Genomic DNA, 26,703 nt, shown 5'->3' with positions numbered 1-26,703 from the left:
TTGTGAGGGAGTCTTCGATAGCGGAGGCGCCTCTACCGAAGTCGACGCCCCTTGCCTCTCTGCCTCGGCAGCCTTACGGGCCATATCCTGCCTTTTCCTCTCCTTCCTCCGCCGGCGCTCCTCTTCCGTCTCCGGCATGGCCAAGGAAAGAGGGGGGGAAAGCTCAACTGGTCTTTGCTAGTTGCGTCGCTGTCCGCGTGCCTCTTCCGTGGAGTGTGTGCGTTTGACTGTCTATATATGGGCGCGTCACGGACACCTGCGCTTATGTAGTGAGTGAAAAAAGGGCAACAGACGTGACACGCGTGAGGAGTCTGTCTCCGAGTGATAAAACTTAAAAAGAAAAAGAGGAGCGAAGGGAGGGAGGGCGAAGGGGTGCCAACGAAGAGCTGAACGAGTGCGTCGCCCCTTCTCGTCTCCTCAGGATCGGTGCGCCTGTGCGTGAGCGTACCTATATACCTCTGTTGGTGGACGTAGCTTCGATGTAGCACGCTTTCATCACTAACAACTGTGTACGGTTCTCCGAGCTCTTCGCCTGGCCGTCTCCAGGTGGTGCTGGCGTTGCTGATCGGTATACCTGCGTTTAATGAATGCTTGTGTATTTAGTGTGGCCTCGTGTGTGTGGGTGTGTGTTAGGTAAGAGGCAGAAAGTGAAGCAAAGCGAGATGAGAGCCCAGTCGGGGATGGAAAGAGAGTAATCGCCCTCAACGGCGCGCTGAGAAGAGTCAGAGAGTTAGGCCACAAATTTCGTCTGCTGAGCTTCTCTCGGCGGTCATCGATGAGAGGAGAGACCCATTTGTGGGCCTCTAGAGAGAGAAGCCAAGAACACTGAGCAGCGCCGGCGCACAAAAAGCTCTCACTATTCCTCCACGCTCACTATGATTTTCCTGATCATTGCACAGCGCCCTATTCACGCATGATGCTGGCCAACTCACCGCGGTGTCTCAGGGGCCCGGTGCCCGCTCTCTGCAGGGGGGGGGGGGGTAAAGCCCTGCAGCCTGCGCTTGGTCGCGGCGGTGGGCTCGCGGCGTCGGCAGGGGAGAGGGGTCTGGGCGGGCGCGGCGCCACAGTGACGCACGGTCATGACCACGGCAGTGCCAGCTCACCACGAGCCCGGCATCGACGATCCAGCACGTGCATGCATCCGGCTACAGCCGCCCTGCCGCTGCGGCGCGGTGGTGATGCCGAGCGTCGCGCTGGGCCTGCCCCCGCGCCGTGTGCGGTGGCATTGCAATGGGCTGAACGGCGCCCAACCGTGCTGGCTGCGCCCGGCTCCTTGAGATAGCCGTGGCGGGGCGGCGGCACGGGCGAGCTGCGTGGCTGTAGGTCATGTAGCTACTGAGGTGTTCGTGGGTAGGATGAACGCGTTGAAAAAGAAAACGTTTTGCCCTCCATCATCGTGTAAGCTACGCTGGCATATGCCTCTCCAGCCAGGGGGAACGAGGAGGAGGCGCGGTAGAGATGCGCGTGGGCCTCGGGTTCTTCAGCTTTGTCTACGCTGCAGAAAGAGAGGTGGAGAGAGATGAGCACGTGAAGTGGACGGTGTTGAATGAAGGAGCAACGGTGAGAGCTGCTGCGTCACACAGCACAGGCATGCGTGCACACAGGTGTGTCTGTGGTTTTGCCCCCCCCCCGAGCGTCTGCTATAGCTTCTGTGCTCCGGTTGGTATAGCGGAAAATGGCGGGAAAGAGAGGTCAGTCATCCCACTGCAAACCCCCCCCGGCCTCTTCGCCCTCTGCGCACAGGAATTCACCACTCATAAGCCGGTCAGCCCATCAAGCGCAGGGTCCACAGGAAAAGTGGCGCATCCGGCAGGGCCACGACCGATAGACCCCGCCGATCGCAGCGGCATCGCAGAGACACGTGCGGACAATGCGCCTTCCACGAGTGGTCACCGGCATCGACGGGCACACCGATGCCCCCCCCCCAACACGGGGGCTCGACAGTGATGGATCACTGCGTCTGCCATCACCCAGGTGTATCCGGCCGCCGCCTTCGCCATCGTTGTGCCTAGCACTTGTCTCAGGAGCAACTCCACGCCGCGCCGCAGTGCGACCGTCCGTGGCGCTTCTCGACTTGGTGCAGCGCATTCCAATGCGGAAGGCAGAGCATCCGCGCTCACCAGCAAAGGAAAAAAAACCCACCGCACGCTCTATGGCAGACTCGGCATGCTGGGAGGGGGGCAACGCAGGTAGACTCACCGCTGGCGGCGCTTGCCCATAACGCTTGAGATGCGGCCACACCCGAGCATGCACCCACGTATACAGCAGATGGTCCGGTACTGTTGCCCCTGAACGCAGTAGTGAAGATGAATTGGCATAAGTAAGCGAATGTATGAGATCCAGAGCGACGCATGTCTCCCAGTATGCGCGCTGCCCCTGGCGCCTTTTCACCTGGCATGGGCGCCAGGGGGAGGATGCTGCATGGAAATGGGGCATCCGCTCCCGTCGGCGACGAAATAGTTCAGACCACACTTCCGTAGCGGCGCGACTAGCGATCGCCACCAGGAGAGAAACGGCGCCTAACTCTCGCAGCCACGCGCAGCGGCCCCTAACCCAGGCCCATGCTGCCGCGAGAAACGCATCGCCATCGATTGCTGTCATGTCAGTGAGGTGTCACTCAGTGGGAGGGGGAGGGGACAGCGCTCAGGAAATACTACAATAAGTCTGGCGTTGAAGCAGCAGGCATCCCACGATGCGACAGCACCGAAACTGCTCCCATATCCGCTTGACGAGTTGTACGCACTGGGAGTAGAGAGGACGATGGAACAGCAGGTTTCTCTCCACGGAAGGTGCACACGACATGTGCGTGCTGTGTGTGTGTGCGGGGGGGGGGGGGGGGGGGGGTACGTTCGCAGTGGAGATGAGCGCAAGGCAAATTGGCGCCAACCCCAACCCCAACCGTCAGCCCCATCCCAGTCGGCGTGCCCCTGGAGAGAAAAACACACCAAAATGGCGAGCAAGAGAGAAGGGGGGGGACGTCAATGAAAGAGAGGGGGGGGGGGCGGAGGGCGAGAAAGTGGGGCTGCAGAGAAGAATAACCGCACGGAGGAACGATAAGATCGAGCAGAGAAGTTACACCGCCCTCACGCTGCACATGCGCATCGCACCCGCCCATACACGCATGCGTGGGGGGAGAGAGAGAAAGGGAGGAGGGCACAACGGTGCATGGCCTCTCTCCGTCATTTGCGTTAGCGATTACATAAGCCCGTGAGGATATCCCTTGGGTGGGGTACGCGGGGCTGCGTGAGAAGCGCCTCTTTCGATGTAGGTGCTGTTTGTCCCTTGTGTGTTTCGGTTTTCCCTTCTCGCGAGGAACAAAGAAAAAGAGGATGTTGTCGCTTGAAGCACCGAGCACAGAGCCCAAAATGGTCCGACAACAGTCACCGATGGCACACCCGCCACAAGACGTCCTCACACGCACTCGAACCCAAACAATGCAGCAACAACGAGAGAAACCACCCAAAACAAAAGAAAACGGCCCCAATAATCGCGAGAACGCGCGCAACGCAGTTTGCCCAGTGCGGGGCTGTGCTGCCCACGGCAGCGCGATTGCGTGTGAGCAGCAGAGAAGCAACTCAAGCGCGGCCGAGAATCGGAAAGGAGGTGGGGAATGAAATGAATGCGAGCACAATCACAACACCGCGAAGGCACACACACACACACACGCATACGCATACAAAGATCAGCACAGAAGCCAAGGGCACCCTCTCCTCACCAGCATCCCTCTCCGCGCCGCCCTCCACGTCTCCCAAGAGCCCCACCCACCCCATCGCCTACCACGTTGTATCTGTCCCTCACACGATCGATTATAACCGCTGTATCAGCAGTGCCTGTGCGCTGCTGTCACTGCTGCGGTTGTTGCTGTGGTGATTCGTCCTCTGCAGGCCACTATCGCCGCCCTTGTAGCCGTGATTGCCACTTCTGTGCTGCGCAGTGCAATCCTCGCCGCGCTGCTGGTATTGCTGACGCATAACTGGGGCGTAGCTATGGCCCCCGTAGGACGCATACCCACTCCCCTCCATCGGCATTGGTGCCGTCTGGTTAGTCGCGTAGGCGCGCTGACTCGAGTTGCCGGTGGCGCATCCGTTGTTCATGTTGCAGTTGCCCTGCATCGTCGTGGATAACATGGAACCGACGCGTACGTACGCTTGATGAGGGTGCTGCTGGTGCTGCTGTGACGGCGGCCCCATGTTTCGACTGCCGTGATGACCAGAAGAGAGGCTGTAACCACCGGTGCTGCCGGTGCCACCAGCGCCACCCCCTGCAGCAGCACCAGCGTGCATGGCGTAGTACGTTTCCCTGGGCGTGGTAGGTGAAAGCGGCGCCGCCGGGTAGGCTGAGACGTAGCCGCCACTGTTGCCCGCTCTGCCGGGGATGTACATCTGGTGTGTGTGAGGATGCAACATGCCCTCCACTGCACCTGGGCCGTAAAGACTGCCCTGAAGCGGCGACGCAGAGGGCGGGGATGACGACGGTGGCGGCGGTTGCGAACCGGTCGCGCCACCTACCACACTGTCACGCGCCAGGGGCTGCTCCGCCACGGGCACCATCGACTCTCCGAGCGGGCCATTGTGACGGGCTGCCTCGCTGGTGTCTTGACCAGCAAATGCATCGTCTAGCTCACTCGCCACCTGTTCCACCGCCGCCACGTTACCACGCCGCCCTCCTGAACCTTGGTAAAGTTTGCTCTGCGTTGGCGAGACGATCGATGATGGCGACTGCCGCTGCGGCGCAGTAGAGATGGGCAAGGATGCGGCCCTCCCGCTTGCCAGCTGCAGTTCCTTTAACTGCTTCACCTCAGCGGCAGCAGTGTTGCCGCCTCCGCTGGTGCTGGAGGGGTGGAAGATGAGCTGCGGCTGGCACATGCAGCGGATGGCTGGAGTGCACAGCAGGGAGGGCTTTGTGCAACCCTGGCACTGCGGTACCGCTGCCAGCGCTGCCGCGTTATCCCCCTCATGACTCCACGGGCAGTTCACGTGACTGTGCTTGAGAATAGCATCGATGGTGCGTGGGAACAACAACTGCAAAACACCGGCCTCACGCCGCGTGCACTGCGAATGCGGTGCAGGGTAGCCGGGGCACAACTGCACCTCGCCACCACTACCACCACCACCAGCCTCCATTGCGCCCACCGGGGAGCCGTACATCGGGGCATCATTCATCGAACCCTGCTGCACACGTGCTTGGCCTGCGCCGCCGTTCGCAGCGCTGTCGTTCCAGCTGCGGCTGCTGCTGCTTGCGGCACTGAAGGCAGACAACTGCGACGTTGGAGACGCTGCAGTTTTCGTGGTAGCAGTTGTGGCTCTCCGGCGCCCCGTCGCACTCGCACCGGCAGCACCGGCGGTACAACTCGCGCTCGCTGAGGCGCTGACACTAGCCACGTCCATCTGCACCATGTCTCCAGCAAGCTCTTGCGATGCGATATCCAACAGCCGCAGGCCTTCCAAAAATGCACGCCGAATGCGCTGAAGGTGGTTGCGACACACCCCACGAACCATGTTGCTGCTCCACCGCAGTGGGTCCAGCACATTCATGTCTCGAACAGGGAAGACGGCAGTGTTGCACGATGGGCACATTAAGCCGACATCCTCAGCGGCGCACCCGGGGCGGTTCAGCTTCACAGGAGAGGAAGTGCTGCTGCTGCAGTGCACCGATGCATGGCGTGCAGTGTCAGTGTCACCCAGCTGCTGGCGTGCTTCGTGCCGTGCCTGACGCTCAGCACGCCGCGAGCGGTTCATTTCGTCCAACAGGTGCTTAACGCCGCTGACGGTGAGCAGCGGATTCTGACGACGGCGCAGAAGGTGGCCAATCGCTGCTTCGCCCTCCGGTGTCAACCCGAGAAAGTCCAAGTCGGTTGTCGCCCTGTTCAACGCGGCAACACCGCTCAGCGGTGTGCTGTGCGCTGTGTCCACCTCGAGGTAGCTCAGATCCAGCGGCGTTGAGGTAATTTTGTGTAGCGGCAGTGGGCCAAAGGCTGTCACGCAGTACCGCTCAAAGTCGAAATAAGCATAGAACTTCAAGAAGCGCGCGAACAGCGTCAGTGGCGACAAAGGGCGACGCGGCGCAGCAGCAGCGGCAGTGGCGTTGCAGTCCACAGGGTGGGCTGGGGGCGATCCTGGTTGCTCGGTAGAGGTGCGATCGTGAGAACAATCGCCGCGGTTGCTGCTCGTTTGAATTGGGGTAGCTCTTAGGAAGCTTTCACCTTCCGGGTCCGCATTGGACTCCTTCTTGGCGGCGGTTTTGGTTTCCTCGGTCGCCGGTCCAGTGGACGAGGATGCAAGGTTCTGCGGCAGAGGCTGCACCTCCTCCTCCGCAGCGCTGTCGCCGCTCATCAGAGGCTCCAACGCTGCTGATGTCTTTGCTTCCGCCACTGCCGCGCCGTCGCCGTCGCCGTTGCTGTCAGTTTTCCCTACGTCAAGGTCCTCGAGGAATTCTACTGTATTCAGCATCGAGATCAGCATCACCGTCGCAGCGTAGGAGCCGATGTACCCGGCCTGCCCGCCCAAGATGTGGGCCTCGTAGCAGCACCATGCCTTGAGTAACAGGAGCGTGCGCTTGAGCACGTGCTGGTCCCCGATTACCGCATCCATCTCGTGCAAGAAGCGCACGCAGTTCACACCGCCAAACTGCCCAATCGTGATGTCGTAGTTGCACCCCTCCATCGCCAGTTTCAGCACGCGCACCTCTGCCATCACTAAGGAGTCCACAAAGACGGGCGTCTTGGCGCTGCGCAGATAGTCCCGCACGCGGCCAAGCACCTCGCCGGACGCGATGCTCAGCACTGCAGGTGCCACAAGGCGCGGGCAGCCGTCTGTGGTTGTCGTTAGCTGCATCGTTCCCTCAACACTACCAGTGCTGCTGTCAGTGGTCACAGGTAGCATGATCGGCTTGGTGAAGACATCGGAGGCGGCACCGCCGCCATCGCTGAGCGAGGCTGACGATACCGGCTGCGAGGGAGAAGGGGGAGGCGTCAGTGTCGACTCCCTCGCCACCAAGCCGTCCACCTCCACCGTCACGTCATTGTCGCCGTCCGGCAGCAGGGTGCGCATGTTTACACTGCCGAAGATGTAGTAAGAGATGTCGCCATAATCGTGGCCGGTCTGTCGACCAGCGTGGCGCAGCGCGGCAGTGATGTACCCAGCCAGTATCTCCAGTTGACTGCGGCGGCGTTGCAGACACGCCAGCGACGGCGTCAAGTACGTCAGCACCTCGCGCTTGATCAGGCGACAGAGGCGCGGACTCACCTCGGGCGTGAACTGTAAAAGCGGCCGTGGTGCCGCATCCGCAGCGATATCTGCAGCCATCACCTCTTCTCGCAGCAGCCTCGCCTCATCGATCAGCGCTGCTCCACTGCCTCTGGCCATCATCGCTCCAGAGGAGCCTCCATGACTGTCACCACCTACATGACCGTTGCTGCCGCTGCCCTTGTTGAGGGCGCCAGCAGCTGCTGCAACGGTTGCCAGTGCAGCACTGCTTGGCGGATGGTAGGACATGCCGAACGAGTTCAATGTTGGCATTGGTGGCCGAAAGCTGACGTTGCGCTGGGGTTGCTGAGATGGCGGCAGGATGTCCTCTGGGGGCACCTGTGGCTGCACTCGACTCATGACATCCTCCCCATTGTACTGCATTGAACCGCCGGCGTAGTCGCCGCGACCACCGCCCTCAGCAGCACCGCTCCCCTCAGCTGTCGGAATGATCAGCCCTCCCTGCATCGCATTCGCATCGGCGCCGCTCGTAGAGGAGGCACCGCCATGAAAAAAGGGCTTAGAATTGTGGTGCAGGCTCTGATAGTAGTACTGCTGTTGCTGATACTGCTGCTGTGGCTGCGAAGAATACTGCGGGCCACTGCCACCATCACTTCGGTGAGTGGAATCGTGGCGAATGTGACTGGTGCTCCCTTGGTACGGACTACTACCAGCACCGCCGCCACCGCCCATCAACATGGACTGAGGTGGATAGAGATAAGGCGTTTGCTGCTGTTGAACTTGCTGCTGCGGTCGCTGTCCCTCCTTTAGATTCCTTCCCATACCCTGATGGCCCATCTGCGCATGCCCGGGCGACATGCCACCGGCTCCTCCTCTGCCGTAATCACTCATCCCGATAGGATAGTAGCCATACGCACCAGCAGACCCACTGCTGTCATGGCGGCTGTGGTAGTGGTAGTTGGGGGTCATCATAGGCATCCCTATCATTGATCTTCGTTGACCATAAGGACCGCCGTCGCCGCCCGCACAAACAGGCGTGCCAGCACTCGGGTAGTTGCCGCCGCCGCCCTCAGTGTCACCGGCGCCGCCATTGATCGAGTAGCCCATCATGGCCAGGTCACCTGCACCATCGCCACTGGCGCCACCCTGAGTGCAGCCGGCCATCGCCATGAACTGCCCGCGTGCCCTGTTGAGGTTGTGGTGAAAGTGCTGCTGCTGTGGCTGAGGTGGCGGAAAGTTGCTGTATAGCAGCGAACCGCCGCCAATGTTGCCATGGCCCTGGCTGCCGCCAGGATCAAAGAATCCTCCAGGAACGATGCCCCTGGGGTTGCCACCACCACCACCACCGCCACAGCAGCCACCGGGCATCATCGGGATGGGCGGAGGCGGCGGCAAAGATCCGGTCACGGGAACGGCATTACTCAGCATAACGCTGCCCCCGCTTGATGCATCAGTACCGCCAGTAGCACAGGCACCCATCACGGCTGACATGGCAGAGTCCTTTTCCCCGACCGCAACAGCCTCGAGTGCTGCTGCCGCCTTCTTCTTGTTCTTCTTCTTCTTGCGCTTCTTGGTGTGTGCGACAACAGCAACAGGGATGTCGCTCTCGTCTGCCACGATGACTTCTTGATGGCAGGTGCCCTCTGTTGCCGGCAGAGTGTATGATGGCAGTGGTGACAGCTGTGCTTCCTCGGCGCCGCTGCTCGCCAACGCACCGGTAGTGGGCATATTCGGGTCGTGGTCGTCTGGCGACTTCGAGGGTTTAGAGCTTGAAAAAGAGTCGAGCTGGCGAGTCGGCGGCTGCTCACTACCGCCGCCATGCGATGTACCGCCTCCCCTAGTGTGGGCGACCTCCTTTGAGTGAGGAGAGCGCTGCAGCGGCAGCGGTGCAGCTGATGAAGACTGAGTGCTATCAGCCCTGCTGTTCTCCTTTCCGCTATCCCCACTGAGCGGAGTTTGTGGAGTGCGAAATGCTGCATCACCCCTTGCGCCACCGACAGCAGACGAGGGGGTGAGTCGCGCAGCCAGGGTGTGGCTGCTATCGCTCCCGACTGGTGGAAGCGAAGTACTGCGCTGCAGTCGTAAGTGCGGTGGGGTGGAGGCAATCGTGAGTGAATGCAGGCAACGGTAGCGAAGCGGCAGCGTGGAGACATGGACGTTCCCTGCGTTGTTCAGGTCGCATGTGTCAAGGTTATCGCTCTCGCTCGCAGGCAGGCGCTCCGTCCGCGTCAGCGGGGACTGCGACGAGCTCAAGCAGGCGGGTAGTGATGTTGCTGAGGCTTCGTCAGCGTTGTGCCGAGACACAACGGCGTCTTCGTGACAGAGAAGTCGGCCAGACGTGCGACTAGCTGTGCCTGGTGAGGACGTGGCCATTTCCTCGGCGACGTTGGAGAGCGAGTCTGGCAGCCACAGGTGACCCTTCTCACCGCCGCTGCCAGGGTCCTGAATGCAGGGCGAGTGCTTCTCTGACAAGCTAGCGCTGCCGAAACCGCCGCTCGGGGAGCCCGGTTTGGGGCTAGAGCCTACCTCTGCCAGAACACTTTGTCGCAGTGCAGGCATGGCGTCATCACAGTCGGCGATGGCAGCAGCCGTCACAGTGGGGGGCGACCCACCGCTGCCGCTAAGGACACCGCTATCCTCCATATCGCACATGGAAAGAAAAAGCAAACGCCCCTGCGTGACGCTGCTCCGGGGCCGAGGAGAGGAGGGTAGGCAGGAGGAGCTCCGTGCACTCAGTACTGCTGTGCCGTACACTACCGCGTACGTCGTGTGCTGCAGTGACTCACCTGCGTACTCTGGAACGCTGTGCTATCACTGCGGTGTTTGCTCCTCCTTAGTCGATCTGACGCTACGCCGCTGCCACCGACCTCAGTGGGGTGCCAGGCTGTGCGTGTGTGTCCTCCCCCCTCTGCAGGTGTGGGTGGGCGCAAAGATACGAGGGTGAAAAAAAAAAGAGGGAGGTGCGAGAGGAGGGAAGGGAGACGACCAGTCAAGGGAGAAAAGGCAGGCAGGACGAGTAAACTCAGTGAGGCACGCACAAGTGCAAAGCAACACGTCGGATATAACACGCACGCAGACAAGGAAGAAAACCGAGGGCAAACCTGAACGAATGGGGGGACAGAGAGAGAGAGAGAGAGAAGCAAAGACGTAAGGGGGAAAGGGATGACGCGAAGTCACGTGGGCGCGCGCCAACAAGCCTGCAGAGGAATTAACCACTCAACGAAAACGAAAGAAGGGACGCGACTTCGCAACACAAACGAGAGATTGTGTGTGTGTGTGTGTGTGTGTGTGTGAGGGGGGGGAGAGAAGAAAGAAAGTGATGGAGAAGACAAGCGATAAAGACAGCACGCAAGACGGAGCTCAGGAGAGAGACTACAGCGATAGCGACGAGGGCACCAAGACGAACAAACAGAGCCAGTGAAAGAGAGAGAGGGGGGATGGAAAGGAGAGAGAGGATAGAAAGAGACGCACCAGAAAGGAGAGGAGGAAGCCTGAAGTGAGTAGACGAGCCGAGCAACGAGGGGGAAGCCAAAGAACGAAAATGTGTGAATGGAAATCGAGAGGGGATAGGGGGGAGGTAAAGCGCACACGCACACAAAAGGCACACAACGGTGAAATAGCAGCAGCAGCAGCAAGGACCAATAGAAACACAAAGAATGGGGAAAAGAAAAGAGGGCGGAGAAATGTAGAGATAGTGAGTGAGTGAATGCAAAGTCACGAGGAAGGGGAGTGCCGCCGAGGGGCGTGTATGCATGTGTGTGTGTGTATGTATGGAGAGAGGGAGAAGAGTGAAAGGGAAAGAATCTATACACAAATGTCGCTGGGCTTTGGAGTGGGAGGGAGGGGGAGGGGGGCAACGGCGCAGAGATGCGCTAGCATGCAAAGCCTGTCTGGCAGCCAAGCAAGGGAAGAAAAAAAAGAAAACGAAAAGATGAGAACACGGCGCAGTGGTAGGGAAAGAACAAAGGATGCGGTGGCGAAAGCGTGGCCAGGCGTCACAGGAGTTGTCCCCGACGTCTACAGAAAGACGGGAAGAAAACGATGAAAGTACGCACACACACACACACAAAGAGAGAGGTGACGAGTCGGCGAGGTAGACAAGGCGGCGTGTGGATAACGTCTGTGAGAGCGACAACGCAGCCAAACACAAACACCTGAAGAAGAAAATGAATACGGCTGGGTGGAAAAAATCAGCGGGAGGAGAAGAGGGAGAGGGGAAGGAGGTCGCCGACGTGAGACAGCAGCAGCCTGCTAGGCGGTGACGCGCAAACACACGAACACCGAAAGAAGTGTGGTGGCAAAGAAAGGGGCTAGCGTTGGGTGCGAGTTATTTTGGGGGCGCCTTCACCGTCAATCCAAAGGACAGCAGTGTAAGGGAAAATAAGGGGGCACTTGAAGATGCTAGTCGATGCAACCTCTCTCTTTCTCAGTCTCCACGGAGTATCGGCTTTCGCACTCGATGCTTCCCTCTTCCTTAGATGCTTTGCAGCTGTCGCCACTCTTCTCTTTTCTCGCACCTGCGCTGCTGCAGTGCGTCAAGCAGCCGCACCTCGATTGATAACAGGGTGTATTCGCCTTCTTGAGCGCGCTCTGTTGCCTCAATCTCCTCAGCTGCCTGCTTGGCCGCTTTGGCTACCCGTGTGCAGTTCGTCCCTCTTCTCAGTGGGAAGGGAGGAGGTGGGCAAAGTAGCGCGGCTCTGTGCGTACACGACGAGGAAGCAGGAACGGAGCGAAACAAACAACGATGGTGTTATGTGCCCTGAACAGGACAGCGCGTGTGAGGCACACAGAGAGAGAGAGACAGAGAGAAGCAGACCTCGCAGGAGAAAGTAGTGTGTGTGTGTGTGGGGGGGGGGGGGGGTGCGATGCTTATTTGATCGAGAAGAGCACGGGATGGGAGAGGGGTGGAGATAAAAATACGCACCCGAGCCCACTGCGCACGGGTAAACAACAGTTGGTCGAAGCCAAACAACAACAACAACAAACGAAAAAAAAAAGCGAAAAAGAGCAGACGAAGAGAAGAAGAGGGAGAAACCCACTCAACTGCTTCGCTAAGTGGATGCAGAGCCTTGGCTTTCGTCTTCAGTTTCTGTTGTTCTTTCTCGCTCTTGTTAAGCAACTTCTCGTCGGCTTTTTCGTTAATGGCAAGTCCCCCCTTGGGTGGGATTCTGCGAGTAGCTGCGCAGCCCTGATGCCGATTCGCCTATTATGTGTTTACTCGCCTGTTCTTCTTATCCCACCCTCACTGGACTCTTCTGCTCTCGGCTGCGCGGTCCGTAGGTTTTTTCCTCCTTCCGTCACGATTGTGCTGAGGATGGGGAAGAAGAGAAGGTGGAGGGAGCGAGGAAGAAGAGGAAAGGAGGGGAAATGGGGGACGGGGAAGAACTTTGGGAGAAGAAAAATAACTGAAGTACGTGTGCGTGTGTGGGTGGATGGGTGGATGGGGGAGGCGCAAGGGGAAAAAATGAGAACCTTCGAGGCACGAAGAGCGAGTGAGGAGAGCGCAGACACACACGGGCGCACGCGTCTCTTTTTCTTTGCCTTTTCGCTGTTGCTGATGTCTGTGTAGTTGTGCCGAGCGAGTGCGCACCTTCTTCAAGGTAGGTGTTGTGACTGAGGGTAGATGAGAGGCGGTTAGGCAAGTGCAATGAAAAGATGCGGTGCACAACAATGGCTCTCCTGTGGCCTTCCTCTCTCCCTTGGGGTAGTCTTCACACACTGGGGGTGTGATGTGGGAGCGGGGCGCTGGCGACGACACGGAGAGAGAGGAAGCGGGAGGGGGCAAGGATGTGGAGAGGGGGACTTGAAGACACAAAAAAGGAAGACAAGGAGGCTCAGACGTAGAATGCGATGCGGATTTCGAAGGTAAAGTGATAGAAGACGCGCGCGCACACGCACAGAGAAACAGAAGGCCGACAACAATAAACAGCGCACGCACAGACACACGCGCACACATACACACAGGCTGCAGCACACGCCAACAACAACGAGCCACTAAAGGTATGAATGTTCTCCCACTTCTCTGACTGGGTTACCCTGAGCCGCAAGTTGAAACGTCCGCGACAGGAGCGGGCGGGCGTCACAGCAGCCGCAACAACGACGGCAACGGCAAAGCGGCGCCAGAATGCCCCAGCCAGAAAGAAGAAGATCGAAAAGGTGAGGAGGTGTCTCACGAGAGACGCAGCTCGAGAACAAAGATGAGGTTGGTCACGGGAGGGCGTGAGAAAGGCGGCGCTCGGGAGCCAAAAGAGCAGAAAAACCGCCGCGGTAGAGAAAATCGTGTAAAACACGAAGACGAGAAGACAACACACGGGGGCGACAGATTATGGAGGAGAGAGAAGAGAAAGGAACGGGAGAGGGGACGACGGCCGGGGGCGTGATTGTGGGTATTGGGGGAAGGGGGGGTATCTTCTCTCGCGGAGCCACACAGGCGGGCAGACAGGCGTACCCGACAGTGACTTAGCAGAAACAACAGGGGACCACCACGGCTGCAGTGTGAACGGCGCCAACTCACCGAAAACCCCCAAAACAACACCACGAAACGAAAAAAAAAGGAGAGAAGTGAGGAAGGAGAGAACAACGCACGTCCGCCGCACAAGTGAAACGAAAAGGGGTGAAAACCAACAGAGAAGGGGAGAGTAAATGAAGGAAGGCAAGCAGCATGCCCAGCACACAAGTCAAATCGGGCAAATAACGCTGCTGAGGGAGAGGGGGGAGACAGGCAGAGACAGAGAGCGCGTTACGTCCAAAATACGATGCAGAGTTTCTCAACAGCCAGCAGCAGCCTTACCATCAAAACAGCGGAAACGGCTGATGCGTGGCGATGTCCGCACACAGAAAAAAAAAGAGGCGCAAGCGCACACAGTCCACACACGCACACAGACACAGGCACAGAGAGAGGGAGAAAGAGGGAGAAAGAGGGAGAGAGAGTGGCTGTCAGCCGCACGGCTGTGTCGGCAAGCAGGTAAAGGTGCACACGCCCACCCGAAGCGTATGTGTGTGTGGGGATTTTCTTTGTTTTGTATAGATGGATGATATCAAAGTGTGCGCGTGTGGGATGCGCCTTCGGCGATCAAATCACCTTTTTTCTTCTCTTTTCCCTTCTTGTTTGTTTGGAGGGTCCGCGGCGTTGTTGAGGCAATACGTGGTAGGTATCAGCAGTTGTGAGAGAGAGAGAAAGAGAGAAGAGCGATCAGGCAGCACAGATCATTCATAGGCCACGGTCGCAGCATCAGCAGCAAATTTTTTTGTGTGTGTGTGACGAACACCAATTCTAATCAGGGGAAGAACGAAGCCCTAAAACACGAGGAGAGCGAGAGGGAGAGAGAAGAAAAGGAGAGGAGTTCAAGCGCAAAAGAGAAGAACAACGCTCACGAAACCAATGGCCTCGTGTTGCGCGTGCGTGCCAGGATGCAAAGGAAAGGCAGCGAGTCCTCAAACAACACTCACAAGTACAAAATGCCTGCGCGGTGCCCACTAGTCCCCGTCCCACCGAATACATATTTCCCTTTGCCCTGATGACGGAGTCTTGGCGCGAGGGAAACATAGCGGGGGTAACGATCACTGACAAGAGAGTAAAGCTCCCATGGAAAGGAAGAAGCGCGCACATGCACGCGCGCCGCCATGCTCATTTACGCAGCCTCCCCTTAGCGGGAGAGACAGCAGCAGAACTGGGCTCTTCCGAGATGCTGAGCGCACCTCTCCATACAATCAGTCAATTCTTTTTTCCCTTCGAGTGTTCTCCCTGCGGCATTGCACAGAAGGCGTTAGGGCCTTGAGCTCAAGAGGAAGGGATACAGAAAGGGTAACGAGCCCGCTGCAGCTCAAGGAGGAGAGAAAGAGAGAAGGCAACGGCATGATGTCCTTCTCGGCTGTCCGCACGTGTGTTTCCCGTAAGGCCTGAGCAATGGAGTCGAGAATCAAAACACAACACGCACCGCAGGCGATGAAAGGCATCAATGAGCGCGCGCGGGAAAGAGGAGAGACACACGGGCGCAACGGAGGAGGAAGCGCACGGGAGAGCGCCAGAGCCTGTGGGCATCCGTTCATCTCCTCATCCAGCGTTCATGCGCACATCCGCACAAACGAAGAGAGAAAGAGGGAGAGAGGGAGGCACGCGAACGGACAGCAGCGGGCATGAACGCACTCGGCAGCATAGCGGGGCGGGGGAGAGGGGAGGGGGAGCAACTCTGCTTCTAAAACGAAAGAAAACGATGATCACGGCGCCAACACGGCAATTTGAAAAAAAAGCCACACACACACACACACACACACACACACACACGCGGAAAAAGCGAGACAGAGGAACGTAGTGCAACAGAGACGCACAGAGAGTAGGTGGTGGTGGAGACAGCGAACATCGAAGATGAGGGTGCTCGTCTATCATCGAGGATGGGGGCACAGAGAGAGAGAGAGAGAGTAGAACAGAAAAGACAACGATAACATTTCCACGAGCAGCACTGCTTCTCACGCTGCATCATTCTGCTTTCCGGCCTTTCTCACATCAAACATTTCATCTTCTCCAGCACATGTGGGTACTTTTGCGTAATGAGTCGCATGTCCTCCATCTGTATGTATCCCTGCTTGCGGATGTCCAGAAAGCCCATGAGTCGGCGTGACTCCTCATCAATTACGCGGCATACCTCACGGTCGTTCACGTCGTAGTCGCCTACGTAGCGCGTCGCTGCCGTGATGACCGCCTTGATGTCCTTCAGCGACAGGAAGCCGTCGCCGTCTTCGTCGTAGGTGTTGAAAACTACGTGAAAGAGGTCTTCGGTGCTGTACACGATTGCCACATGGTAGATGAGAAACTTCTTGAATGTGATGACCCCTTCGTTGTTGAGGTCGTAGCCGCGAAAGAGGTGTTGGTAATAGTCAATGCCATCCTCCTGTGCTGCGTCTTTGCCGCCGCCTTGGCTGCCTCCAGCAGCAGCCCCCAGCTTCTCTCCTTTATGCGTGTAGCGCCCGGACCCTAACTTATCGAAGATGCTGCCCTGCTGGCGCCGGCACTGTTCTTCGCGGATTTTACGACTCTTGAATACCCCCACGCTCTCGATGTAGTGCTTGAAGAGGAGCGGCGTCATGACGCCAGACGGAGCGGCCTTCATGAAGCGGGTGTGCAGGAAGCCGATAGCCTCCTCGGAGAGGCGATCTTTCACCACCTCACGGTAGTCGTTCATCTGCTCGCGCGAGATCCGGCCGCCCATCTTTGGAAACCACTCGGTGAAAGAAAAAGAGGCGTACGTAGGTGAGTGAAAAGCCAACAAGGAGAGCCACCGAGAGTCGCACGTAGTAAGAACGGGACACCTTGACGGTGATGATGAAAGATGGTGAGAGGCTGTGTGCCGTTGCCCTTTCTCACCTTTTCCTCCTTCTCTGGTTCGCTCTTTCCTTTTTTTTGGGGGGGGGGGGAGGAGGAGGAGGAGCACTCGTATGAAGCGCAGAGTCGGAGGAGTCACTCGCGCAATCACAGACGCACCTCAACTGTCGATCGTGCGCGGCCGCCGTCCAGCAGTGCTGCTGAAGTGGGAGAAAGGAGGGAGAGGGGGGAGAGGTAAATCACAAGATGAGAGAAGAATGAGCAATGAAGCGAAACGCAAGATGGTGCACGTGCAGGCCCCGGTGTACAGTTGTGCGTGGAGTGCCTCTCCGGAAAGCGGAGGAGCCGGGGGGTTGAGTGAGAATGTAGAAAAGGGAATCGTGATACGTTTCCCTTCCAACGCGCCGCTCTACCACGGGCAGGCCAACGCGTATACCCATACAGCCACGCAGCTCGCCCGTGCCGCCGCCCGCCACGGCTATCTCAAGGAGCCGGGCGCAGCCAGCGCGGTTGGGCACCGTTCAGCCCATTGCAATGCCACCGCACACGGCGCGGGGGCAGGCCCAGCGCGACGCTCGGCATCACCACCGCGCCGCAGCGGCAGGGCGGCTGTAGCCGGATGCATGCACGTGCTGGATCGTCGATGCCGGGCTCGTGGTGAGCTGGCACTGCCGTGGTCATGACCGTGCGTCACTGTGGCGCCGCGCCCGCCCAGACCCCTCTCCCCTGCCGACGCCGCGAGCCCACCGCCGCGACCAAGCGCAGGCTGCAGGGCTTTAACCCCCCCCTCCCCCTGCAGAGGGCGGGCACCGGGCCCCTGAGACACCGCGGTGAGCTGGCCAGCATCATGATGGCAAAATAAGGAGTGTCAAAAACACAAAAAAGGAGAGATGATATGTTTTTGCCTTCCTTTCTATCCTCCTTCACATTCCTCCATGCAACTCCACAGATGTTGGCAAGGATAACGATGCGCTAGGCAAGCATAGCTCCGAACCGGATTTTTTTCTCCGCACCCCGTCCCGTCAGAAGCACGTGCGAGATGGTGTGCCCTAAGATGTGCGGGTGAGCCTCGCCTCCTCCCCTCTGGCTTTCGTCGTCTTTGGCTGAAGTGTGTAAGTGTAGCGGGGGTGCCTTTGAGTGTTTGTCCTACGGTTTAGTATCGCGATGTGGAGAGAGAAAGAAGAAGGTAAGGAGCGCAGTTAGCAGTGCGAGGGGGGAGGAGAGGGAAGAAATGTACAAGGTATTAGTGAGAGAGGCATGACGCTCAAGCATATGAAAGTAGCTCAGCCTCTGTATGCGGTAAGTTGACGGGTAAGAGCGGACGAGGGAGATGGGGCACAGAGAGAGAGAGTGGGTGGGTGAGTGGCTGAAAAAGGACGATGACGGATTGGCAGAGGAGATCTGAAGAGGCGGAAACAAACAAGACGAGCACGACGAGATACAGAAGAAAACACTGACGAGAGAGTGCACCACATCACACGTCAGCCGGCACACACACACACACACGGATGAAAGCACTCTGTCCCGAGGACACGCTCGTGCGTGTACAACACACGATACGAAGGGGGGAAAGACGCGCAACAGGCAAACACAACTCGGCGCACCACGTATTCTTAAGACCAACGAGCAAAGGAGAGGGAGAAAAACTCGTATAGCGCATACGAGAGAAACGAAAATGAAGAGAGGAAGTGCTGTGAAAGTCCAAGCGACTGGCAACCCTTCAGGCCTGCGGTATCTGAGTAGCCTTGGCGGGATGTAAACGATCATGATTGTGGAGTAACGAAGAAAAAGAGGGAAAGGAAGGGAGCATTGGAGATGAAGCAAAAACTCGCGTCTCTATCGTACGTGCAGAAGCTATCGGCAGCAACCTCCTGTGGCACCTATGCATCCTCTACGTCTGAGTCCGGCAATGTTGTCCAGTCGCTCAGCACCGTCGCGGAAGTGAACGCGCTCGCAGCAGAAAACGCGCGCGCCCTGCCGGACAACGATGCACGCGCTGCTGTAGCGGCTTCCAACGTGGATCTAGGCAGTAAGGGCAGTGGCGACCTATGGCGCGACGCTTTTGAGGACTCCAGTGGAAAAGAGACGGAGTTGGTGGGGGACCCGGAATCTGCCCTGGAGGCGGCGGTGGGAGAGCCGCCCTCAAATCTATGTGAAGACGAGGAGCGCCCCATTTGCTGCTGAAGCGTCCTTAGTTGAGACTTGAGGACCGCCACCTCCACAAACGCACAGCGCTGCGCGTGCTTGACTGCTTTCTCCTTGTCCTTGGCAAAGACACTGTGCAGGGCAATAGCGCGCCGACGACGCAGCGCCATCTCCTCCTCTTGCTGCTGCTTCACGAGCAGAGCGCGCTGGAGAGACTCGTCGCTCAAGAGCGTCAATAGGCGCCGCCTCGCTTCAGTCAGCAATATATTCGGCTCGCCATTGGCAGTGGTTACGGCGCTGAGAACAGTGAGGTCTGGGTTGATCACCGAGGCAGACGAGCTGCGTTGCTTGGAGAACTCGTAATAGTTCGCTTGCGCTGATGCCCTCACGGAGGCACTACCGCCCGGCAGTATGCCCGCCGTCGTGGCCGCCCTCTCCGGTGTGCTGGTCGCCGAAAGGAAAGACGCCGGATACCCTGACGCAGAGACACCCGTCATGGCGGCCGGACTGGCAGCGCTTGTGGCGCCGCTTCTCTTTGCGCCCAGGGCATTAATGGACCCGGCAGCGGGGGCCTCGTAGGGGAGCAAGTCGCTGGCCGATGGCAGCCACTCGGCCGAGCGCCGCTGATGACTCTGCAGCGGTTTCTGGTCCCACGGATGGTTCCCGGCGAGCCTCAAGCCGGCCTCGGGCCAATCTTCAAAATGATCAGCCTCCTCGTCGATTCTGGAGATAAGGTGGTAGCGATCTTTCGCTTCTGCTGTGGGCACGGACGCGCGGTTCCCCGCCCCTGCGACCGGCATGCCCTGGCCCAAAGGCATCTGCGTGGCGCTAACAGAGAACCAGCTCCACTGCGAGCCCTCCCCAGCTGCCATGGAGGTGCGTCGCTGCGAGGCCCGATGTAAATAGTATTTGTCAGCCGCGCCACGCCCCACCAGCTGGCGTCTATCACGTCCCTCACGGGCTTCGACGTAGAGGCGGTCAAGTCGCTCGTAGAAATAAAAGAAGTAGTGGTCACGCTCTGCCTTGTATACTCGCAGCAGACCGTTGCGCCACAACACCTCCTCCCTCGGGAGCGCGGCGAGCCAGCGTCGCACCACAACAGCCTGAGTCACTGCCATGTGTTGGCGATGCAGGCGCCGCCACGCGAGCTGCTCCTCTCTCTCAATCAGCTGATCCCGCTCATTCGCCTCGTCTTGCAAGAGGTATCTCAGTTGTCCCTCAAAGGACAGCGACTCTTCCACCTTCGCTTTTCCAGCGACTGCGGCTGCGGAGAGGGTGGCAGTGCCTTCGCACGACTGTTTCGCAACAGGAGACAGTCGATGGAAATGGCGCTCCGCCTCAGTGAGTTGAGTCGCCCGCTCCCTCTCTTTCTCTCTCACCTGTCGCCCTCGTCGCTTCTTGTCGAGTACCTCTTTATCCTCCTCCGCCAAACTCGTCATGGGACGCACTCGGTGAAGAAGGGAGGCGTGAGCAGAGTTGCTGTGACTGGAGACGTTGTTAAAGCTGTTGCCGTTTCTGGGTAGGGTACGGCTTGCTTTGGCCCTGGACCGCGTTACTCCGGCAGACAAGCTGTGGCTGCGCCTGTTCACCGTCGCCTGAACACTGAAGCCACGCGGAGTGCTTGCCTGTCCTCGGGGCGATGCCCTCAAAGAAGACGGTGCGGCCGCCGATGCTGCTAGGAAGCTCGTAAAGCCACGAGATTTTCCGCCCTGATGCGGCGTTGTGGCGCCGGACGACGTGGCTCGCACCGAGGCTACGTTTACCGTCGCGATGCGTGTCGCCGGACGGCGCGAGGACGACGGAGTGTGATGGTCATCCCCACAGCCCGCTGCAGCGCCTCCGTCGCCACGGTCCTCGCACGTGGCGGCCGTAGTGTGGGTGCTCGGCTGCGCAGGCACTCCTGACTGTGAATCTACGCCACTGGCGCCACCGGCGCCAGACGCAGGTCGCGAAAGCGGTGCACGCGGCGTGCGGATGGCATCACATACGCCCGTCTGTTGCGCCATTGCCTGCACCTCGGCCTCAACGTCTGAGCGGGCGTCGCTGCTGGGGGTGCTAGAGCGAGGCAGTCCCTCCTCCAGACCGCTGTTGTTCACAGATGTAGTGAGTGGCGAGTGCCAGTCCGTCGACGACCCACCCTCCACCTCCCGCGACGCGGATAACGGCGATGGCACCCCAGACCCGCCTGTCTGGGCACAACGGAGGTTGGTGGCCAGCTGTGGTGACGGAGAAAATGGCGAGTCCAGCTGACACGTTCGCGGAGTGGTAGAGGCACCGTTGCGGGCTAGCGTTGTCAGCACACGTGAGGGTCGACGCCGCGTGCGAGGTAAGGCGCCATTACAGCCTTCGGCATGAGCTGCGGAGTCGCTAGTGGTGGTGGTCGACGCTGATGCAGTGTTGGCTGCGGCTGTGGTTCGTCTTGAGCCGCGTGTGAGGTACACCTTCTGTTGATGCTGCAGCTGCTGTTGGCGCCATCGCTGCTGGAGCAACTCTTCTTGCCGCTCCTGCTCCTTGCGCAGCGCCTCCCGGTCTCTATCACGTTGCTCTTTTTTCTCCTTCTCCCTTTGACGGCACAGTTCCTGTTGCCGCTCCCGCTCTCGTTTGCGAAAGTGTTCGTGCTGCTCCTTGGTGTACTGCGAGGCGGCCTTCTTGCCGTACTTCGGAGGTGCCGACGAGGTGCGGCTGCGCACACCGACCCGTGCGGCTTGTCGCTGGTACAGCTCCCTATAGATGTCCGATGTAGTAGTGGGGTTGTTCATCCAGAGCGGATTGGCGCCTCCGTAAGCACCGGCTATGCCACACGTTTGGTGAGAAAGCTGGGCTAGGGCAACGCGCAGCTGGAGGTCGTACTTGCGTTTCGCTTCCTCATTCGAAAGCACCTCGTAAGCACGGCAGACAGCACGGAAGCGATCCGCCGCTGTCGGGTCCCCCAAGTTCTTGTCAGGGTGGTACTTGAGGGCGAGCGATTTGTACGCGACGCGCACCTCCTCGGCAGAGCTGAAGTTGGCAATGCATAGCACCTCGTAGTGGCGCCTGACCTCCATTACGATTAGCGGTGGTAGCAGTAGCAGGGAATCGATATCACCCGCACGCCAGGGCTGTCAGTGGTCGACTGTAGCTCTCCCGTCCTTCTCACGTGCCGCAGAACGGCAGTGACACGATCAGCGCTACCACAAGCACGCAAATGCAGAGTCAGAGACCCTCTCACCCGCCCCCTCCCTCAGCAGTGGATGTTCTGCGTGTTAGCGAAGCGCGTCTGCGGGTGCGTAGATGTCTGTGTACCCTTGTGGCGGCGTGGCGGGAGGGGGGAGGGGTATGCCGATGGATGTCCTTTTGCTGTTTCTTCTATTGTAGAGAACGAGCTACTCCTATAAAGTAGCCGGCCACTATCATCGTACGGGTGCACCAGTGCAGGGCGCAGGTCAAGCAGCGCTGGAAACGAAATGGCGCACCGCTTTCTGCTCTAGAGGTGAAAAGGAGGTGCACTGCAACACCACGAGCTGAAAGCAACCGATAGCCCACAAGGTGAGGCGAAAAAAGACCAGAGAGGCACACGGCGATGTCCGAGAATCTGCGCTTCACAGTTCAAGTCAGCGGAAGGCCTTGCCAATGCTCCTAGGGCAATTCTCCCGGTTCAGGTAGTGCGTAGAAAGAGCTGTTTGTGCGGGGAGAGAGGGGGGGGGGGTGTGGTGACGCTGGCTTACTGTTGGGTGCCCTCCCTGTCCCTCAGCACAATAACAATGCAGCGGAGAGCGTTCGTTTTTTGCTATCCCTGGTGGCCGCACGTGTGTGGGTGTGTGGGTGTGTCGAATAAAGCCACCAGAGCGAAACGCAGACAGAGAGTGAGCCAAAAATAAATAAATAAAGGGAGAGAAGGAAGAAGGACCGGGAGGAATAGGGAAAACGATCGGCAGATAGGCGAGGGGGCGTATGGGCGTGTTGGACCGCCGTCTTTGGTGTCTCCTTCCTCGGTGAGTGTGGGCTCCGAGCCGATCGCCAACTGACAGAAGGCGCTTGGACTGTTCTTCTTTAGAGGAGGGGGGCACCTGCGGCCACTTGTGCATGCGCGGCACTGTCCGCAACGCTCCCATTCCGCCCATCAGCGGAAGAGGGAGAGTAAGAGTGAGCCGAGTAGACGCCGCCACCTTTCCTTTTGGTTTGGCCTCACATGTCGCCTGAGGCGACACTATTCATGCCCACGCACCGACACACATGCATACCATACACACAGGCAGAGAGGATTATGTATAGGGGCAGCAAAATCCACGAGTGAGGGGAAAGAGAGCGTGAGAAAAGTGTGGATGGCGCTGTGCAGCAAGAGACACAGACAGCGGTGAAACAAAAGAGAGAGAGAGAGACACGAACAGCGCCACATGCACACACACACACACACAGAGAGAGAGAGAGAAAGAGGCACAAAGAAAGCGAAAACAGGGGAGGGGGTGATGGATAGGCAACGAGAAAACTTCGTAAGTGTATGTACGCTTGTGCGAAAGAGATGATGCTGGAGGAACACATGGAGATGAGAGGCGTTCGTATGAACAGTGAAGGAAAAGGAAAAGGACGAGACACACGCACACACACACAGAAGTCAAAAAGGGAGCGGAAAACAACAACAACAACAAAATGGGGAGACGCGGGGATGTCAAATCAAGCCGCACACACCAACGGAGAGAGAGAGAGAGAAAAAAGGGGGAGAAGGAGGAGAGGAAATGGAGCTGAGAAGAAGCAACGCAGGGGAAGGGCCAGAGAGAAACGAGAGAAAAGGAGGGGGGCGGAACAGAAGCAAACGAGAGCAAAATGAGACCAAAGAAGGATGGCGCCCGCCTGCCGGCAATACCCACGCGCACACAACAAACACACGTGAAGAGAAGAGAAGAGAGAGGGGGGAGGGGGGAGGGGGGCATCAAACAATACGGGCAGAAGGAAAAAAAGCGCTTGCAGAGGTGTAACTCGGATGAAGACAGAAAAGAAAAGCGAAAGAAACACACAGCGGTTGGGGTGCTCAACGGAGAGGAGGAGGCGGGACACTCGCTGTCGTACACACAGAGGGAGAGAGAGAAAGAGGGAGGGAGAGCGAACGGTTAGGTGGGGCGGACGACATTCGGGATGAGGAGAAAGAGATGGAAAGGGAGGCCAAAACGACAGGAGACAAAGAAGGGCACAACGTGTGCCCTTCTTTGTCTTGTGTGCGCCTCTGTCTTATGATTTTCACAAAACAGACAAAGAAACTGTGTGCATGGGAGTGTTTGGCAAGAAAGGGGGAGGATTGAGAGGGATTGGCTGGACTAAGCTGAGCTGCAGAGGCGTGGGCGTTCGATGAATGCGCGTGAGCGTCAGTGAGGATGGCGATGTATACGTTGACGGCAAAGATGAAAAAAAAAAAAGAAAGAAAACCTCCCGGTGCACGGAGGTGTGCTGGGGCGAGAGAGGAGAGGAAAGCGTAGAAAGAGCCAAAATAACGCAAGAGAATCAAGTGAAGAGGAAGAGAGGAAGGGGGGAGTAAAGAAGGGGAGTGGGGAAAGACGTCGAGTCCGGCCGCCTCCCTCCCTCCCTCCCTTCCCATCACGAGGAGGTGATAGACAGGAGACATACACACAGAGAAGAAGAGCCAAGTAAGAAGAAAAGATACATAGACACACGGCAGAAATGCGGAAAGGAGGGCAAAAGTGTCGCAGGAAACCGCGACAAAGACACAGCAAATGGGGGAAAAAAGGGCGCACAAGGCGAAACGGGTGGAGGGGGGAGGCACCTACTGCGGAGCAGCAAAACAAGTCCGGGCCATCGCCGTTGAGAGGGCAACTTCACCACCACACAGAAGCGGTAAATCAGAAACAGAAGGAATGCGGTCCGACATGTCCTATAAGAGAGGAGAGGAGTGTACGAGAGACGCGGAGCGAGTCCAAAGGTGGAATAAAAGGAAAGTGTGAGGGAAAGAAAATAACTGGACCTCGGCACTCCGCTACACACCTCCGCCTCAGAATCCCTGCCGCACACGTACGCCTCCTCGCCCCAGGTAAAGCTACTGTCCTCTGGCACAGAGCTCTGTTTTCCTTTGGTTTCGTTCAAAGACAAATCTCACACACCTCCTCCGACCTGCCAACCTCGTCGTCTTCCATATATCCTCGTCATCGTTGAAGGGGGGGGGGAATAAGATGAGGGGACACACACAGGTGCTACAACGCGCAAGAGTCAACAGCCTTGGAGTAACATACAACACCCACAAAGTACAAAGCTCTTATATACGTGCGCTCGCTCCTCTGCTCGTGTGTATGCGGGCTCTGACACCTCGGCGTCCCCCCACAAGTACACTCTCTCCCCACCGCCGCCCGGATTCCACTCGTTCCTTCACACACCCGCAAGACACGCACAGACACATCTGTAACCCACTCACGCACAAAATCGTGCGCTCACACTAAGAGGCGAACAGAGAGGAATTGAGGGGGGTTACACAGAGTCAAGCGCAACTGCAGCACGCCGCTGGGGGACCCCCTCCAAATAACTTCAGCTTTAGAGATACGCAGGAGAGGAAAAGAGAGTAAAGGGACGCGATGACGGTTTCTTTCGCTTCGCCTCCTTTTTCTTCCCCTTTTAGAGCGCTTGCGGGTTCCTCCGCTCCTGGAGTGCTTTTCACTCGCTTCATTCTCAGGACAGACCCCTCCTCCTTCCCCCTCCTCACGGTAGCTCGACTTCTCTCTCGCTCTTGTCATACGTCTCGTCGTCCCACGGCAGCATCAGAGACAAAGGGCCCGGGGAAAGGGAGGGGTGATGTCTTGAAAGCCCGCGAGAAAAGAGAGCAAAGGAAAAAGAAAAGGAAAATCCTGACCAGAAACACAGGGAGAGGATTGGGTGGGAAGGAGGGCAGGTGAACGCTCAAACGCGGACGCGAACGACCCACAGGGCAGACGGACTTCGACGGGTATCAACGAGAAATCTCTGCACAAGACCGCGCCACACGAAACATGTTGCCCCCACTGAACTGAAGATAGCACGCACACAGGACAGGCAGACCTAAGCTCAGACATATACGCACATACCTCTACGCATACATAATAGCGAGGTGAAGAGGAAAAATAATCCAAAGGAAATGCTGTAAACAAATGATGATCAAAATAAGAGAGGTGAAAGGCAAAGAAACGCACACACACGCATATGCACACACACACACACACACACACACACATATGCACGCAGCAGCAGCAGCAGAAAAGCGGCCCATGGTCAATATGCAGATACAAGTACACGAAAGAGCACCACAAGCTCATCACTTCTCAATCATATCATGCCACGAGTCAACCGACACTTATTTGGCGTCACTGGTCGAAAGAGCTAATGAAAACACAGGGAGAGAAAAAAAAGGGGGGGTTACGCGTCAGCTTGCTGACGAGCTCTTGAACTTTTCGTCGTTGTATTGCTGTTCACAGTCTGCAATTCCTCCTCTGATGCACCTTTACAGTGAGGGCGCAGCATGCACCGCGTCAGATACGCCGCGCTTAGATTTTGCTGGGCTCGGTGCCTGGAGCTGCTTGCCGGTTCGATGCGTTTATACAGGCCGTAAACCTACACAAAGAAGGAGAGAGAGAGAGAGCAAGCGAACATTGGCGTTCGCTTGATGCACACTCGACAACGCGAAGACGAGCGACGGGGTCGCGCAAGTACAGAGAAGATGGGGAACAACACCGAGCAGAGCGGGTTTCTGGCGCAGAGAAAGCGGCTGCTGAGCAGGACGACGACGACGCAAACACGCCAAAAAAAAAAGGGAGACGAACAAGCAAAGAGAGAGAGAAAGGGGGGTGAAGCAAAGAAAGAGTACAAAGCATAGAGAGAGAGACACACACACACACTCCCTGCACGAGCACAGAACTCACACACCCATGAGCGGACATACATCGGTACGAGCAAGGGAAAAAAAAGGGGGGGTAGAAACAAGAGAACATTGCGCGTCAGGATGGCGTGTCTGCATGCATCACGTTGCACGCAAACCCACACCCACACACACGCCAAGAGGCCAGTGCTGGAATGGTGGGCCCCGCG

At 58.0% G+C, this 26,703-nt stretch overlaps 3 protein-coding genes across 3 annotated transcripts; all 3 read right to left on the bottom strand.

Annotated features, from left to right (window-relative positions):
- Positions 1-3,806: 3,806 nt before the first annotated feature.
- LBRM_18_1480 (conserved hypothetical protein) lies at positions 3,807-9,857 on the bottom strand (the record flags this gene model as incomplete). Its single annotated transcript, XM_001564020.2, has 1 exon — positions 3,807-9,857. One exon carries the CDS (start codon positions 9,855-9,857, stop codon positions 3,807-3,809), a length of 6,051 nt encoding a protein of 2,016 aa, XP_001564070.2.
- Positions 9,858-15,703: 5,846 nt separating this feature from the next.
- On the bottom strand, positions 15,704-16,411 carry LBRM_18_1470 (conserved hypothetical protein; the record flags this gene model as incomplete). Its single annotated transcript, XM_001564019.1, has 1 exon — positions 15,704-16,411. One exon carries the CDS (start codon positions 16,409-16,411, stop codon positions 15,704-15,706), a length of 708 nt encoding a protein of 235 aa, XP_001564069.1.
- Positions 16,412-18,404: 1,993 nt separating this feature from the next.
- On the bottom strand, positions 18,405-21,713 carry LBRM_18_1460 (putative chaperone DNAJ protein; the record flags this gene model as incomplete). Its single annotated transcript, XM_001564018.2, has 1 exon — positions 18,405-21,713. One exon carries the CDS (start codon positions 21,711-21,713, stop codon positions 18,405-18,407), a length of 3,309 nt encoding a protein of 1,102 aa, XP_001564068.2.
- Positions 21,714-26,703: the final 4,990 nt, after the last annotated feature.

The sequence above is a fragment of the Leishmania braziliensis genome, chromosome 18 (assembly GCF_000002845.2).
Source record: "Leishmania braziliensis MHOM/BR/75/M2904 complete genome, chromosome 18".
Taxonomy (NCBI): Eukaryota; Euglenozoa; class Kinetoplastea; order Trypanosomatida; family Trypanosomatidae; genus Leishmania; species Leishmania braziliensis.
This window is presented reverse-complemented; position numbering and strand designations above follow the sequence as displayed.